The sequence below is a fragment of the Amblyomma mixtum genome, chromosome 3, assembly GCF_055824585.1.
Source record: "Amblyomma mixtum isolate Tamu chromosome 3, ASM5582458v1, whole genome shotgun sequence".
NCBI classification, from domain to species: domain Eukaryota; kingdom Metazoa; phylum Arthropoda; class Arachnida; order Ixodida; family Ixodidae; genus Amblyomma; species Amblyomma mixtum.
The window spans coordinates 391,901,284-391,918,210 of NC_143014.1; the positions used below are offsets into that span (position 1 = coordinate 391,901,284).

At 47.7% G+C, this 16,927-nt stretch overlaps 1 protein-coding gene across 1 annotated transcript in view; it reads right to left on the minus strand.

Annotated features, from left to right (window-relative positions):
• The window catches only part of LOC149357173 (protein GPR107), a 69,929-nt gene that overhangs the window by 44,649 nt on the left and 8,353 nt on the right, over window positions 1-16,927 (minus strand). Inside the window, exons 3-6 of the mRNA XM_089584470.1 lie at window positions 16,172-16,222; window positions 10,087-10,172; window positions 5,737-5,888; window positions 696-832 (exon numbers count right to left, since the gene is read on the minus strand). Coding sequence (XP_089440596.1) covers window positions 696-832; window positions 5,737-5,888; window positions 10,087-10,172; window positions 16,172-16,222 — 426 coding nt within the window. The remainder of the gene's footprint in view (window positions 1-695; window positions 833-5,736; window positions 5,889-10,086; window positions 10,173-16,171; window positions 16,223-16,927) is intronic.

Sequence of the window (16,927 nt, forward strand, 5' to 3'; positions counted from 1 at the left end):
ACAGAAATTAACTTTCCAGGTGCCATTTGGCATCAACCAAACTTCACTAGACAGGGAATTCTTGGCATCAACTAAGGTATTTAAAAAATGTAAAAAAAAAAACATATTTGGAACAGAATGCTGTATAGTTTTGTGGCCTATACTCGCTATAATATATGTTTTTGCCTACTGGCTTTGCTTTCGTGTAAACGTCCCGTGGCATAAAATTTGTCATTGATGCGTATGCATTATTGTCTTCACTCTAACAGGTATACGTACTGCTACTTTAGTTGTATTTTCTGATTGGCTTCTATAAGTATCATGTGATGTATTCAATTCGTGCTTGTTTGCGCGACACTGTTATATTATTTGGTGTCATTGTTTGCCCTATACTTGCGCTAAAGGTGTGTGCTGCCGCCTGTATCAGGGAGCCAAGGGCTAGTCAGGCCTACCATCTTTTGCCTTGGCTTCCCCTGTCATTTTTGAAAGAAATAAACACCAAACCAAATCAAAAGAATGTCACAAAGGAAAACGGTAAAAATGAAAAGCAGAGCAAACATGCCAAGCGGCACTGCAATAAGCAATCTTCCTTAACTTTAGACCAGCTGAATTTTTAGTCCAGAAAGTGACTTTCCCAATAACGCAAAGTTAGCCACTGTCGGAAGACAACATCAAACAACACAGTGCCACAGGTACTAAAAGCAGCCCAAGCCCACCTGGAAGCTGTAGACGGTGACCCCGTCCACTGTGTCCCTGTGCACGGGCAGGCTGGTGATGGAATAGCAGCCCGCATTGGTTGCAGAGGGCACAGCCGTGGCGGCCACTGGCTTTGGGGTTGTGGGGGGCACAGCAGCTGGGCAAAGAGAGGCACGGCAGCACATGGGATGGCCTGCTTCCTCTCTCAGGACTACAGTCGAACCCGGATATATCGAACCCGCATATTTCGAATTATTGGCTATATCGAACACACAGATTACCCCCTTGAAAATACTATGTAAAAGTATAGGACAGTTGCGTTGTATATCGAATTCCATTTTCGCCGGACACTGGATATATCGAACGCCGCGCCGCGCCCCTGGAAGGCGCGCTTTCCCTAAAGACATTCCTGTCCGGTCCTCAGCCGCCTCAGCCACCTCAGCGGAGAACATTTCCGCAGTCAGTCAGCAGGCGCAGGGCCCCCGTTTTTTTTTTTTTGTTCCCCGTTTTTGCGCCCCACCGGCGCGAGCTTTCCCCCTCCTCCTGTACCGCCGGCATGTGCTCCGTCAAGGTCATTGGAGCTTAGCGAAGAGAGAGTGCGGCATGGAGCAACACCCTCGAGACGCGCGGCGACGGTTCTAGGCCACGCTTCTTGGGGAAAGAGAGCGAGAGAGAAAACGGTCGCTCGTGGGCACATCGTGGGTCTGGGGAAAAGATAGCTCAGAAAAAAAAAAAAAAAAACGAAGCCCAGAGCGCCTATCTTTCTCCCTGATCTTTCTTTTCCCTCTGTCGTTCCTTCGCAGTCACGTTGACTGCCGCTCGCATAGGCTTCGCTCTTATCGCTCCATCTGCGCCTCGCGTGTTTTTTTTTGTGTGTGTGTGTGTGTGTGCCTGTGTTTCAACGCGACGTGAAGCAGGCCCCAGTAGCCAACTGTTTTGGCAAGGCAGGCCTTGAAGTGGCCGGAGATGAATGCCCGGAAGATTTAGATGACGATGAGTGCTTGGACGACGCGTTTCGCGACTTGTCCAATTTTCTCGGCGCCGTTCCGTCCGAAGTGACTGTTGAGGACTTTAACGCTGACAGCGAACTTCAAGCGGTAGCTGGCGTTCAAGACGCCGACTCCAGCGACGACGAGGGCAACTGTGTTGTCGAAGAAACGCGTCCGTGCGCAGCCGCTGAACTGCCGTCAGCGTTAGCCTGATTCGGCGCTGTTGCGGCGAAATGGAAGGCACTGTGCTCTCGCACCTGGACAGTCTCGAGAAGATCGAGGCCAGTGTTTTGAACTTCGTTTCCCAGGGAAAAAAGCAGCCCAAAATTAGTGATCTTTTTTCCGCGAAATAAAGCGCTTTCACATTGCGTGCCCATACTATGTGATTCGCGGCTGTTCCAAACGGTAAGCCACAATTTGTTATGATCGGGAGTGCAGTTTTAGCCTATATCTGTATATCGAATTTTCGCTATATCGAACTATTTTCCGATCCCCTTCGAATTCGATATATCCGGGTTCGACTGTAGCAGCGCCCGCTCAGAAGCCACGAGGAAAACAGACGCACACACAAAGCTGGTCTTGGACGACAACACAGTGCAGCTCCCCTGCTCCTATAACCTCAGCTGGAAACTAAAATAATAATCACCGCCATCAGCCTAACTACACATCCACTGCCGGACAAACACCTCTTCCATATCCTTCGAAGTGACCCTCTCCTGTCCCCACCCTGTCCCCGCAAACTTGCTAACCCCATCTGCCAACCGGACCCTGACGCCCCCTGCTGTGTTTGCCTTCTCCATTTTAGCACGGCTTTTGCAAGGTGGCAACAATTCCTTTGCTTCCGACAACTGTACCACTCCTCATATTAGTGTGCAAGCACTAATACAATGGGTACCAACCCCGAGCAAAATCGTTCGTTGTCTGTTCGCAGCTCGCCTAGTGCGAACACTCCGTCCCGCAGCCCTGCCCACTTAACGTCATCTTCTACGTGGCACTATAATCGGGTGGTCCTGACCTGAGCAAAATCACCTCTTGCATGTCCAGAGCTGGCCTAGCACGAGCGCTCCTTCCAACAGCACTGCCTGCTCATTGTTGTCTTTGCACTGATTTGAATGTGGTAAAGATTCTCTGCAGTTGTTTTTGCAACTTGGATACCTTTTTGTGTCAACTAGCAGATGCAGCCCACAGAATTTGTCAAAAGGGTGAGCTTGGCAGCCCACCCTTCCCCATGCTCACATCAGCACACTCTGTCACCCATAAAATAAAAAAAAAGGAAAAAAGAAGAACAGTGCTTCCAGCATGTTCACTCTCTCATTTTCTTTTTTACACTCTGCTGTGTTCTAATTAAAATGTGATTACTTGGTGATGTATAATTGTGCTCGGACTTTTCCTAAAAATTCGAGCAAATACTTTTGCGTTCACTTAATAAAACACGTTGTGGGGCTAGTTGGTGAAGCACGGTTTCTTGAAGAAGTTTTTTCAGCACTACAAAAACAAGGACACAGAAATAAAGAAGTACACAGGACAGCGCCCGTCCTGTGTACTTCTTTATTTCTGTGTCCTCGTTTTTGTAGTGCTGAAAAAACTTCAAGAAACATTTTTGGGCAACAAAGAAAAAGGCCCATTTTTTGGCCATTTTTCACGATTTGAAAGTTGCACCTTCCCTTAAACAACTATAGACACCAGATTTTTCCTTGTGTGTTTTCTTCTTTCAAAGGATGTGTCAGACAACAGTATAAATGGAGCACCTTGTGGTATTCGTATACGACTGCTAAATAATTTATAACTGAATTTCTTCATGCTGTTTCGGTTTCATCACTGAACGATGGCTGCGGGACGTGTAGTTGAACTTTAGGTCACATGAGGCACAAAAAAAATGGCAATACAAGTGTTGATACATTGCTTGCTATCCTTCTAGCTCTTGCAGCTGGCTTGTTTAAGTGCTGTAGTGAGTTGAAACTACATAACAGTGTTTATATTGCAGTTTTCCATGCCTCATATGACCGAAAACTCAACTACATGTCACGGGCCATCATTCGGTTGATGAAACCTAAACCAAAACAGCATGAGAGAAGTACCGTAAAAACCCATGTATAATATGAGGTTTATTTCTAGATTTCAGCATGTCAAATTTCCGCCTCGTATTATATGCGAATCCAAACAATTTTCGGCCAAAATCCATAGTTCCAGATTCATTATTACTGAGCGCGATCACCATCACGCGTCCAGCAAGAGGAGGCACTATCTAGCGGCAGCGCATAGGTCGGTAGTTTCGGTTTCACCGCCATTTCACTACACTGACCTGATCTCGCGACACCCAGTACGATCCCACCTCGCATAGTGCAGCGACCACGAAAGCAGCACTCGGCTGCTTTTAAAAGGAGGGTAATCGCAGCTGCCGAAAGCATCGGAATTGCGTCAAGCGCTGCTACGTGGTCTGGATGAGGTAAGGAGAACCTGCAGTTACTGTCGCCGGATACGGGCTTCTCCAGCCATGCTGTGCAGTTGAATCGCGGATGCTTGGGCCAGCATTCCCAAGGAGCTCGCCGGTTGTTATCTCAAGAAATGCGGGATATTGAACGTGGTCAACAACACCGAAGACTTACTTCTATGGAAGATATCTCTGACAGGAGCCTCTTGGAAGACAGCACACACAATGACGACAAACACTAAGGCTCTGACTACTGACACTTCCAAAGCCTGCGCACCAGTACATATGCCACAACTGCGGTGTCAGCGCAAGCTTGTGGTACTAAACTCGAGTAGGCTCAAGCACGGTGCCTCTGCACCTGCCGTTCACGCTACACACGTCATCCCCGGCGAGTGCGCGTACACAAATAGTCGGAGGGCGTTCGGCTTCCACGACTTCCGGAACGTCTTCGAGCGACTGCCTTTCCTTACTCGCATTATATGCGGATGAAAACTTTTTTTTTTTCCGTTCTTGCTATCCCCACATTAAACCTCGTATTACGTGTGGGTTCTTACAGTAAACCAGTTATAAATTATTTACCAGTCGAAGGCAAATCCCACGCAGTGATCCATGTATTCTAATGCCTAACGCATCATTTCAAAGAAGAAAACACCCAACAAAATTGGGTGTCTATAATCCTTTAAGGCAGTAAAAATGCAGGAAAGGAACAAGCACTGCATGCCTGACAACTTCACCTATGAGCCAACTCAAAAGAGCAGCACATATCACAACTGCACCTGGGCAAACCACAATGGGCCGCTACAGATTAGTATACCCCTATTAATAACATGGGCACTTCCAGCTGCCGTTCAGCTGAATGACAGTTCAGCTTTCCAACTGACACTGAACTGGATGGCAGTTGACTGCAGCTACATGGCATGTTTCACAAAACTCAGTTCAACCTCTGAATCATGCGACCATGCCATCTGCACAAAATTTTCGAAGTTATGCTTGCATTTCGGCACTTCTTATTTTAAACATTAATTAATTCCATGCAATATATCAGTGAAGTGCAGTTCCTGTGCAAGTTTTGAGCTCTGCATACGCCACAGCTGAATGTCACAAAGAGCCAAGACGATCCGGAAGAGGGAGGTTTGGCTTCACTTAGCCGCTGTTTTTCTGATACTGCTTCACAATTTCAAGAAATGCTTCGGCGCGGCAGACAAGGACAAGACGTATGAAACACACACAGTTTCTGCGTCTACAGTCATGCGATTAATTAAAGTGGTAGGTTAGGTTTGGACACATACTGAGAAACTTTCAAGTAATTTGAAAACACATGGAACCAGCAAATGCAGCCCACTTGGCCGATGCAGCAAATCCATCAACTGCCCTCTTGTCAGTTGACCCAATTCAACTGAGGCCCCCGACCTCAGTTGAACTGATCTGTCTTTGAGATCTTAGTGGCAAGTTGGTGCTGCCATGTTGAACAGCAGTTGAGCTGTTGCTGTTAAGAATGCCCCAGTAACAGGGGTACATTCTTGCCTGCACTGAAATGCCGCCACCATGAGGCAAGACCTATGCTTGGTAGCAACAGCAGCAGGAGCCAGTGAGTATAACAGGCCAGAAACCCCACCCAACCGGTTGAAAGTGGGCACTCACTCGTTGTGGGCACTATGTCGGCATCGCGGCGTGCTCGAAACAGCTGCTGCACGGCGCTCGTCTGCCGCACCGTGCGGGGCTGGGGGCGCCAGTTCTCCTGGTGGCTGACATGGAGGTCGCTGAAGTTGCGATTGCAGCGCAGCACCAGGCCCCTGCAACCATGGGCAAAGGTCAGTAGCTCGCAGTTCGGGCTAGTACGGAGATCCACTCGAGTGGGGCCCAGCACCAGAGAAGACAGGGATGCAGCTGGTACAAACAAACGTGACAGGACAAGTGACGAGACAAAAAGAGAAAACAGGTTGTTACTGTTTGTTCCTTGAAGCTTCTCCTTATCGTCTTCTCGAGCGCTGACTGCCTAAAAGGATGTGAATCTAAGCCACAGCCCACAGCATTGCTACTGCAGCACACCCTGGATGGATGCTGCCCACCATTTCTGAGATGCGTTCCTTGCAAACAATGCCCATACTTGGCAGGAGCAACCACCATCGGCCATGATATGCACCCTGCTTCACCCACTTCACTCACTTCACTGCTTCACCGATTTCCATCTAACACTGTCCTTAACCAGCAAACCTCCAACTCTCTGCAGGCTGTGGTCTGCTCTGTTTGGGATCTCCTGTTACCCTAATGAGGCACCACACATATTCATATTACACATCCTGCAAAAGTACATTATTCCAGATGTAAATATTACTAACTCCTTTAGCCCAATCGCTTGCACAGCTGTTTCTGAGAACCACTGAGGTCAGCAACGAGGACCAAGAGCACAGACAGTCGGGCAAACTGGTGCTGCATTTCTTCTTCAGACCCCGCGCAGATGCGCAAACGAGGGGAAGGAAAGACACGGAAAACCCAAGCGATCACCACTTCTCTTGAGCAGGAACACAAGGCTCAAACTGTGGCATGTGGTGAGTGGGGTTCAACATCCCAAAGCTGCACATGGGCTACGAGAGATGCACCCTGTAGCGGAGGGCTCCGCATTCATTTAGATCACCTGGGGCTCTTTAACGTGCACTAATACTGTACAGCACACAGGTGTGTTTGCACTTCTCCCCAGTAATGCAGCTGCTGTGGCCAGGATTCGACCCTGCGACCTTGGGATCAGCAGCTGAACACCATATGCCACTGAACCACCGCAGCGGGAGCAAGGCTGAAATGCTGAAACGCAGGTCGAGTGTGCTTGCTGTACCAGCTCTAAATAAAGACACTCCACTACTACTGCATGGCTCCAAGAGAGCAATGCGGTCAAAGCTGCATTCATCGCAAGCTGCTCTCAAAGAGCAGTCAGACAGAGAACTACTGTGTGCACGTGAACCTTTTTAGCAGCAGGATTGGCTCTCACTGAAAGTGCACACAGTAAGATGACAAAATTATGCCCACCGCATTGAGTGCGCAGTGCTGTGGTTCGCAACTGCACGCAAGGAAAGGCAGCCAATTTCTTCATATTAGACTGAACACATTACATTTGTCATACCACTCGTTGGTAATATGTTTTTGTAATTTTGATTTCAATTTCTACTTTTCGACTTTCGTGACAAGTCCCAGAACTGTCAAAAGCTTCTGACAGACACAGTGCAAAAGAAATACTCATTTGGCTGAACCATGCTGCTCGTAGCCAGGAAATGGTAGTTTCCAACCAAAGGGTCGGAAAATGAGATAACGCAGGCCTCGAGCCACATCTGACATTACTGTCCCAGAATTGCTGCCTTACACCCCTGGCAAGCGTAAAAGCCTCTCCTGGTTTGCCCAGATACAACCTCATGCCTTTTCGTCGTCTTGTACCGCAAAATGCAAAGGGTTGGTCAAAAGTACCCAGGCCACATGGTATGCTTCTGAGCAACACAGCTGGCCTCTCATGGCACCTATGAAGCTACCAAGGTACAGTGGAACCTCGATTATACGTCCCCCGGTCATGCGACGACCCGCATTTTACGACGAATTTGTGCGGTCCCGGCAAAACCCCCATAGAGACAATGCATTAAAAACCTCGGTTATACGACGCAAATTTTAGAAGGTCCCCGCTTCATACGACGTCTGGCTCGTACCATCCGTCAAAAAAGGTCGTCAGCAAACGCAGGCCGGGATGTACCGTATTTTCGCGATTCTAAGGAGGGGGGGGGGGGGGGGGGGGGGCATCGCGATCGTGAAAAAAAAGGGGGTGCTTAGAATCGAGTAAATACGGTAAGCACACTTTAGCCAGTCGATAACCGGTGCGTCTTAATCTTTCCACCTATCAAGAAAACCGCGGGAGCCGCTGCCCCGCTGCTCACGGCAGCCTCAACGGCCATCTTATCTTGTTTGTTGAGACTAGCCCTCTGCTGGCAAAAATGTACTGCATTTGTGTTCTGAAAAAAAAAAAAAAAAGATGACGAAGTTCAGACTTTAAAAAATATCACGGTTGATTTTCGATTATACGACACCCGGATTATACGACGGTTTCGCGCAGTCCCCTGAACGTCGTATAATCGAGGTTCCACTGTACTCAGAAGATTCCTCTTCACCTTCCCCTACGGAGATTTCAGTGGTCAGGTTAAATGCCCCACTACATGGCTGAAATGCAGGTACGGTGCCCTGGGAACTTTTGACCAACCCTGTAAATAAACTATCAGCTTTTCTTTGTCTCTGGCACCAACTAAGTCACAGTGAATGAATTAAGATGCTCCATCACTGCCAGGTGCCCTTCCAGTGCAACAGCTAAGTCCCACGGACCAGTGAGTCACGCAATCTCGGGCAAGACATGGGGAGGAAACTATCCCTACATCCACTGGACATAGTGTGAAGCTTCAGCCCTACCTGAAATTCACAGCCATTCTCTCTAGCATGTGCGTGTGTGGTGGCACTGCAAACCTGCCTAATCTTACCATCGTCTATTCAGCAGTGCGCTAGTCGGAGGTTAGGGGCTCAGTAGCAATGGAGGCCACAATGCCCCAGACACAAGGTGGTACGAGTTATAGCTATGGTTAATAAATAAGGTCAAAGGCAAAAGTACAGGAATGGGCTAAAATCAGCCACTGCTTAAAATTTACTAACTAGAGTAACTGAAGGACGTTGATGTCCCCGAGAAAAAGAGTTTTTTCAAATGGAACAAGAGGCTCATTGCCAAGTAAGAACGTCACATGAAATGGGGTGTGTTCTTTGCAAACCTTAATAATTACTGATATCATCTTGACTCATACAATAAGCACGAAATTAAAATATAGAGAGCACAAATTAAAGTTGGCCTGTATCAATAGATAACTGCGCTCCAACATCAAAGACACCACTTTCACTGAAAACGGAGCTCTTATAAACTGGAAAAGACAGAAAGAATGAAATGCAGGGGTCACCATCACTGTCCGATCTCACAAGTGAACTGTGGTGTGTCAGCATAGTTTTCTGGGCACGGATCCCAGAGGCTAGACTGCACCGCGCAGCTGGCACTGGCTCCGTGATGCGCGGCTGATTGCCGACAACATCGCTGGCTGGTAGCAAAGCTCAGAAAATGAAACTATGTGGCGTAGGGGCGACTCCGATCCACACAACCCCTTCCCCCCACTTGGACCGCATCTGAATTAACCAGTTGGAGAGGCCGAATTTCTAGCCCAAGCGGCACCACAACCTTGATGTATCCGACCTCGGCCACCATTTTTTTGCGTGCCGGCAGTGTTGGAACAAGCCAGAAACTCGGAATTAAGCGAATCTAAGAGAATCCGCAGTACCAATTAAGTGCCTTTAAAATGCATAGAAAAAATAACCAGACATCCAGAATTTTAAAAACATTGTTTGAATTAACTGAAAGTTTGAATTATCGTGAGTCTACTGACTAATGTATGCAAAAGCACATCACCACATAGGTCGCAGGTAGGTGGGTCCATATTTCACAGAATGAAGTCGTGTCAGATGGACATGACTGATTCTTAGTCACGCAAGAGTAACTTTGTAGGATCAATCTAGGTAGGTGTTAGGACTTTTCCTATAGCATGAGGATCGGCTTCACAAGGCACAATTTATTGTTTTCTCTTCTGCCCCACTCTGACAGGTACTAATTCTAACTGAGCTTTTAATGCCCACATTTTTATACTGCAAAAGAATCTGAACTAGGTGCGATGTATGCTCTGTTGTGTCACAAGCTGCACTATCAGCCTGCTCATTTCCTCTTATTCCCAAATGGCTAAGAAGCCCGGAGACAGTTGCATCTGTTCCCTAGCACTTACATTCCTAAGTGTGGAGTGCAGCTCAGTGGCTATGGCATTTTTGTTCGACTAGCTACACCTTGCAGCCTTCACGAGACTTGGAGAGTCAGTGAATATCGCGGCAACATCATTTCAATGGTGGCATCTTGAGCCTTCAGAGCCTTGCACTCAGCCTCACCTGTTCTCAGCGGTGTCCAAGGCAAGCGTGAGCACGTACATGTCCTCCTTGACCTCGTCCAGTGGGCAGCCTTCGATCCGGCCATCCTGAAACGGCAAATCACCTTCAAGTGCTGCTCCAGTGCTCAGCCGGGATACTCTGACAACTTAGAGACTCTCTTCTTAAGTTCAATATCTGAAGGACTGTCCCGTCCTTTGTGGCAACAAAATCACGGCTGAGGTTGAGGTTGTTGCAAGCTACAGGTGGGATTTAGCCTTGAAGATTCTGCCAACAACTGCTCCACTGTAGCGACATTTAAATGTTAAACAAGGTCCACAAATCAGCCACATACCCGAGACCTCGCTGACCTACATCGCTATACACACTATCACCCATAATAGTCAATAGTAAAGTCCTGCTCTCACCACCTGGACACCAGATCCGAGTCCTGTAGGAACTTTAAAAGAAGGCGTGAAGCCTCCTTTCTGCATGACTGATTTCCGCGAGGGTAGACAATGTCCTGAAGGGAACTGAGAGGGGCTCCTGTCTTCTTGAGGGAAGCGAACAACACACACCTTTCCACGTTGAGTACTTGACAGTACACACGATAATGTTCTATATCCCAGCACACACCCCATGTGGAACATAGCGAAGATGAAGCCAGGCCCGTCTTATACATCCATGCGACGGTACGAGCAGAGCCCGTGCGAATGTGATGGAGTAAAGTGGCTTGGGATACATTTAGTACCTTGGCTTGTTGGGCGAACTCCACAGGGTACTGAAATGGCTGTGCACCATTTCTCTCAAGAGTCTCTTGACATCATGAGGGACTTCTCTTGATGGAATGCCAGACAGCTCTTTATGGGCGAAGCTGTCTGCCACTCTGCTGCCTATGACACCTATGTGTGAGGGCAGCCATTGGAAACGAATAAAGAAGCCACTGTTGTGCAGATTATGCACCATGCGTAGAAAGCTAAGAGACAAGGTATCAGTAGGACCCACGATCTAACCTCTGAGGGGTGAATTTGTCATCTGCCACGGTCAGAACAAGTTGAGCCGGACAAGACCTTAGCTTCCGCAAAGCTGCCTCAATGGCAACGCTTTCAGCTGTTGTGGAGGACACAACTTCAGTAAAGCATACAGACCAGGCAGTATTCAAAGAAGGAATCTGAAAACAAATGCTTGTGTGCGCTAGCTCCTCTGACCTTACCCACAAAACCATCAGTGAAAATCTGAAGGTGGCGGGCAAACTCTAGAGGTTTCTGAATGTTCAAGTATGAGCGAACGCATTGCCATCAAAGGAGCACGCACGTGAGGAATAGAGACCGTACATTCAAGGCTCGCAAATGACCAGGATGGTTTCAACTTCTTCCTTTGTCTTCGAACATCAAGGCCTGGGAAGCTAAGTGCCAAGTAGGCTCGGGACTCAGATCTCTTTTGGAGCCACTGCATAAGGGCTCGCCCAGCTACCGTCTCTCAGAAACAGCTAAGTTGCATTAGTAACCGCTGTGAAATGACAAGGCTACGAGGTTTTGATAACGACTCTTGAAGAACTGCATTGTTCACTCCCGCTTGCGGAACTCCAAGGGCTCTTTTAGGCCCTTTCTGTGCAAAATTTTGAGACATTCAAGCTGTGATACCGAGGGGGGAATTAAAGGTAGTTGGTACATTATGCGACTAGCCACCAGAGCTTCGTGAAGTAAGACCATTGAGGAAGAGAAGTTTCCTCATTGCTCACTTGCGATTCTACGGAGCACATTCAGACGGGAAGACAGAGATGAGACAATCAAGTCCACAGCTCGTCGCCACTGTAGATGGGAGTCAATAATGGCGCCCAAAAAGCGCATTTGACTGAATTAATATATGCAAGAAAGACCAAGGCCTATCTTCAACCCTGCATTGCATCTTCCTTTGCCTGGAAACAGGACGAAGCCAGATTTTTCCGCTGATAGAGACAATCCCACACCTTGAAGGTAATATTGAATGCCAACAGCGCAAACGACTCAGACAAAGTAGAAGAAAACACAGGACAAGCGCTGACTCACAACTGAAATTTTATTCAAGGAAAGTAGTACATTTTATAGAAAAAGTGGCCAACTTATCAGCTCCCAAGAAACTTAAAAGGGTTTGTGCTGTTTTGGGAAAAAAAGGCTGAGCAACGAAAAGAATCTGAAACAACTTCTGGGGTTAAGCACGAAACAATGTATGTGCCATGCGCAGAAGAGGTAGTTTACAAAATCCCAATGTCATGCGGACAAATATATATCGGGCAGACGGGGCGTTGCATCAATACACGTTTGAAAGAGCATGCAAATAATCTGGAAGCTAACAAATCTAATAATCTAGTTGACCATGTTCGAGACTGCCAATCTTGTTTTCCTTCATTGCCTTACTGTGATATCCTCTACAAACACCCGTCCCGATTAACACGTGAGATTATGGAAGCATATCACATGAGGAAAAAAACAAGGTTATGCGTCAGTAAGCCATCTATTTCATTATATGACAGTGAGGTTGCATACCTTGATGCCACGTAGAAACATGGGTTGTGTTTACTAGCTGATAAGTTGGCCACTTTTTCTATAAAATGTACTACTTTCCTTGAATAAAATTTCAGTTGTGAGTCAGCGCTTGTCCTGTGTTTTGTTCTACTTTGTCTGAGTTGTTTGCGCTGTTGGCCTTCAATATGTACCACCAACTCACCCGTTTGGCTATAGTGTTGAAGGTAATCTTGTACCGAAAGTAGGTACAGCCGAGCTACCAAGGCTAATCACTTGTGTAGGTAGCCGGTAAACCAAAGACACATGCCAGCTGCATATATTGACACACGTACATGTCTGCAATTTTTCTGCAGTGAATCAGGAAGGCCAGCTACTACAACGTAACAATCGCGGCTGCTTAAAAGAAGCCTGACCAATGGCTCATCAGTGGCCCCTCTGCCTGCTCTGGGAGCCAGTTTTACAACTGCAATCAAACAATCGCAAGCACCATACAGACATTTCATTTCCAGCGAGCGACAGGGTCACTCACTTTTCACACAGAACACTCCATTTCCTTGCCCAGTTGTGTCCTCTTCTGAAGCGAAGCCAACAGTAGCCTACCAGTGCTGGTCCACATTTTGGGCATCCTTGGTTTCAGGTGCCAAGTACTTCCAGGCACAGGCCCTACCAGCTACTGACCACTCTAGATTATTACTGATGGTTTCCAATACATCAAAATCTAGGAACCCACCTAGCCTCTCTATGGTGGTTACTAGTACAAAGTGAAGCTCCACAAAGATGAACAGTGTTTCATTGTACACAAAGCTTAAATGAGTGCCTACTACAGGAAACTGACCTGTTAAACAATCATGGGCTTTTTACTTCCTGTGTGCCAATAATGCAGACCTGTCAAAAGGTTTTCCTAGACGATCTGCTCATTGATGCTCATTTTTGCAAAGAACATGTGAGCAGGGCACGAGTCCAGCTGGCATGCGAAGCAGCTCTACACAGACAAAGAGGATATGAGCAAACTACTAGCAGCTCATGCTGGAAAGACCGCAAGATGGGTTAACAGCCAGCTGTAAGCCGTGAGAAGTCAGCACCGGACATGCAGGAAGCTCTGCTCACTGAAGGCAACAACGCATACCATAAAAACCCGCGTATAATACAAGGTTTATTTCCAGGTTTTAGCATGTCAAATTTCCACTTCGTATTATATGTGGATCCGATCAATTTCCAGCCTAAGTCCACAGTTCCGGTTTTGTTATTACCCAGCACCATTACCATCACCACTCCAGTGAGTGGAGGCGCTATCTAGTGGCGGTGTAGGTTGGTAGTTCAATTTCAACGCCATTTCACTATGCTGACCTGACCTCATGGCGCCCAGAACGATCGTACCTCGCATGGCATTGGGACCGCGAAAGCAGCACTCAGCTGCTTTTAAAAGGAACGTACACATTGCTGCCGAAAGCATCGGCACCCCGCCAAGCACTGCTACATGATTTGGATGACGCAGGGAGAACCTGCAGTTACTACCACCGGACATGGGCCTCTCCAGCCACGCTGTGCAGTTGGGTTGTGGACACTTGGGCTAGCATTCACGAGGAGCTCACCAATTGTTGTTTCAAGAAATGCGGGACATCAAACGTGCTCGATGGTACCGAAGACGTATTTCTGTGGAAATATATCTCTGACAAGGGCCTCTCAGAAGACAGCACACCCAACGACAGCAATCACTAAAGCTCCAACTTGGGACACTTCCAAAGCGTGTGCGCCGGCGCGTGCACCAGAACCGGTCTTTGCATGCTCGTGGTGCCAGACGCGAGTTGGCGCGAGCATGGCACCTCTGTACCTGCCGTTTGCACTACACGCGTCATATCCAGCGCGCCGGCGTACACAAATAATCGAACGGCATTTAACTTCCACGACTTCTGGAAGGTCTTCGAGCTGACTGCCTTTCCTTACTCGCATTTTACGAGAATGAAAACTTCTTTCCCGCTCTTGCTGCCCCCAAATTAGCCCTCATATTATATGAGGGTCTGTATTACATGCGGGTTTTTAGGGTAAATGCCCTGAAACAGGTCCCGCATGAAAAAAAAATTGCAAGCAGGCAGCATTCAAGCATGCTCATGTACCTAGCAAACCTTTAGAAAAAAGAAGCGACATGAGGGCATATGGCAATTTGGGACAGTGGACCAGTCCAAGTGAATGGATGCATGAAATTTAAGCCACTGATTATTATCAATATAATGGACGATGCAAAATGTCCAAGGGAAGAAATAACTAGTTAGAAATTTTCCAAGGCATGAGCCACAGCCTTTTTCCAATTCTTTTCGGTGCATCTTTGTACCATGACTTACAGGTGGAACTTTTTCAACTAATGGCATAACCCGTACCATACACAACAAACAGTGATGCCATAAAATAAAGTAGTTTGGCCCAACATAATGTCACACGAGGATGTCGGCCTATACCAGCTGTTGTGCACGCCTCAATCGCTAGTGGCCTTATCGCATCCCTAAAGCAGCTCATCCGCAGCAAGTGTCTCGGCCAGAAGCCCATGACCATCTTGGAGAGCTTAGAAAGCGGTTTGATAGGGTCTGCTCCAGAGAAACAGACATCCCCAATAATCTTTTTAAAGAAACAAACTGCACATTTATCTGCTCTTGTATTTTTTGGCTGCAACAGGGCAAGCCCACTTACTACGAACTTCACATACAACAAACGCAATCCGCTTGACCATCAAGTTTGTTACACATGGGCTCGACTGTATCAATAACTGCACGGCACGTTCATTGTGGCCATGAGGGCTGATGACACCACAGTGCCATTGCTGGCTGGAACTCGGTTATGCTCAAATGAACACGTTACAAGAGCCTTGCCAAACTTTTGCAAAAAACCCGAGTGCCGCAAGGGTGCCATCGCAAGACTGTGCAGGGCCAAGCACCACAATGGTTCCGTTGAGCGAGGGAGAGGCCTCCTCACGAATCTCCCTTCTCGAAACTCCAAACAAGGCTTTCAGAAGCGTTTGTAATGCCGCACTGTTTTACACATCTTGTACAAACAACAAAAGCTCTCATTCAAAAAGAAATGCACTTATAGTTTAGTTTAGTTTATGGGGTTTAACGTCCCAAAGCGACTCAGGCTATGAGGGACGCCGTAGTGGAGGGCTCCGGAAATTTCGACCACCTGGGGTTCATTAACGTGCACTGACATCGCACAGTGGGCCTCTAGAATTTCTCCTCCAAAGAAATTCAGCCGCCGCGGCCGGGATTGAACCCGCGTCTTTCGGGTCAGCAGCCGAGCACCATAACCGCTGAGCCACCGCGGCGGAAATGCACCGCGGAAATGCACTTATTCATATGAGCATTTTTATACACAATGCTCAAAAAGAATGGAGAAATGGTGTGCCATTTAAGCAAATCTGGCTTTTAAGCATATGCACTGGGTATATGACGCATAAAAACAACAAATATGTCTGCTTGACACTGAACACGCCACCGTGAGCAAGAGCTGTGTCACACTCGCCTCACTTTCCACAAAACTAAGAGCAAAATAAAGGGAAAAGTGCCTGGCAACTCAGGGCTGCACACAGAGCGCTTCTGCACAGTGTTGGAGACACTCACAGGGTACGGGTTGACGCTGTCTGTGGGCGTCCTGGTCAAGCTGAAGCCCACCTGCAAAACAAAGCAAGCTCGTTTACTCCAGAGCAGGGGTGCTCTCTCATTCCAGCCTCAGGGAGCCCCAAAAGCTTCCCTTCCTGCCAAACATGCATGCAAGAAAAGGTGGGCACGGTACCTGAAAAAATGCCCGAACCCAATTTATAATAACCGGCTACAAAGTGGAACAGTCTGCTACAAGAAATAATAGTATCATTAGCACCCAACTAAACTAAAGTGGCTAAAAGGAAAGGTTTGGTTTGGTTTGTTGGGGTTTAACGTCCCAAAGCGACTCAGGCTATGAGGGACGCCGCAGTGAAGGGCTCCGGAAATTTCGACCACCTGGGGTTCCTTAACGTGCACTGACATCGCACAGCACACGGGCCTCTAGAATTTCGCCTCCATCGAAATTCAGCCGCCGCGGCCGGGATCAAAACCGCGTCTTTTGGGTCAGCAGTCGAGCGCCGTAACCACTGAGCCACCGCAGCAGGGAGGCTAAAAGGAAAGGTTGCGGTTGAGGGATGCATTGGTTTAGGTGATCAGGGATCCCAAGAAACACTCCAAGAGATCCAGGGGTTCCATGGAACGTAGTTTGAGAACCCCTGCTCCAGAGTATCTGAGCACAAGTCTTTTCTCCAAAACAACTCGGCTCGAGATCAAAGAAAACGAAAATCACTGATGACGGTGATAGTGATGCACCTGCTCAAAGGGAAGAGGGTAAGG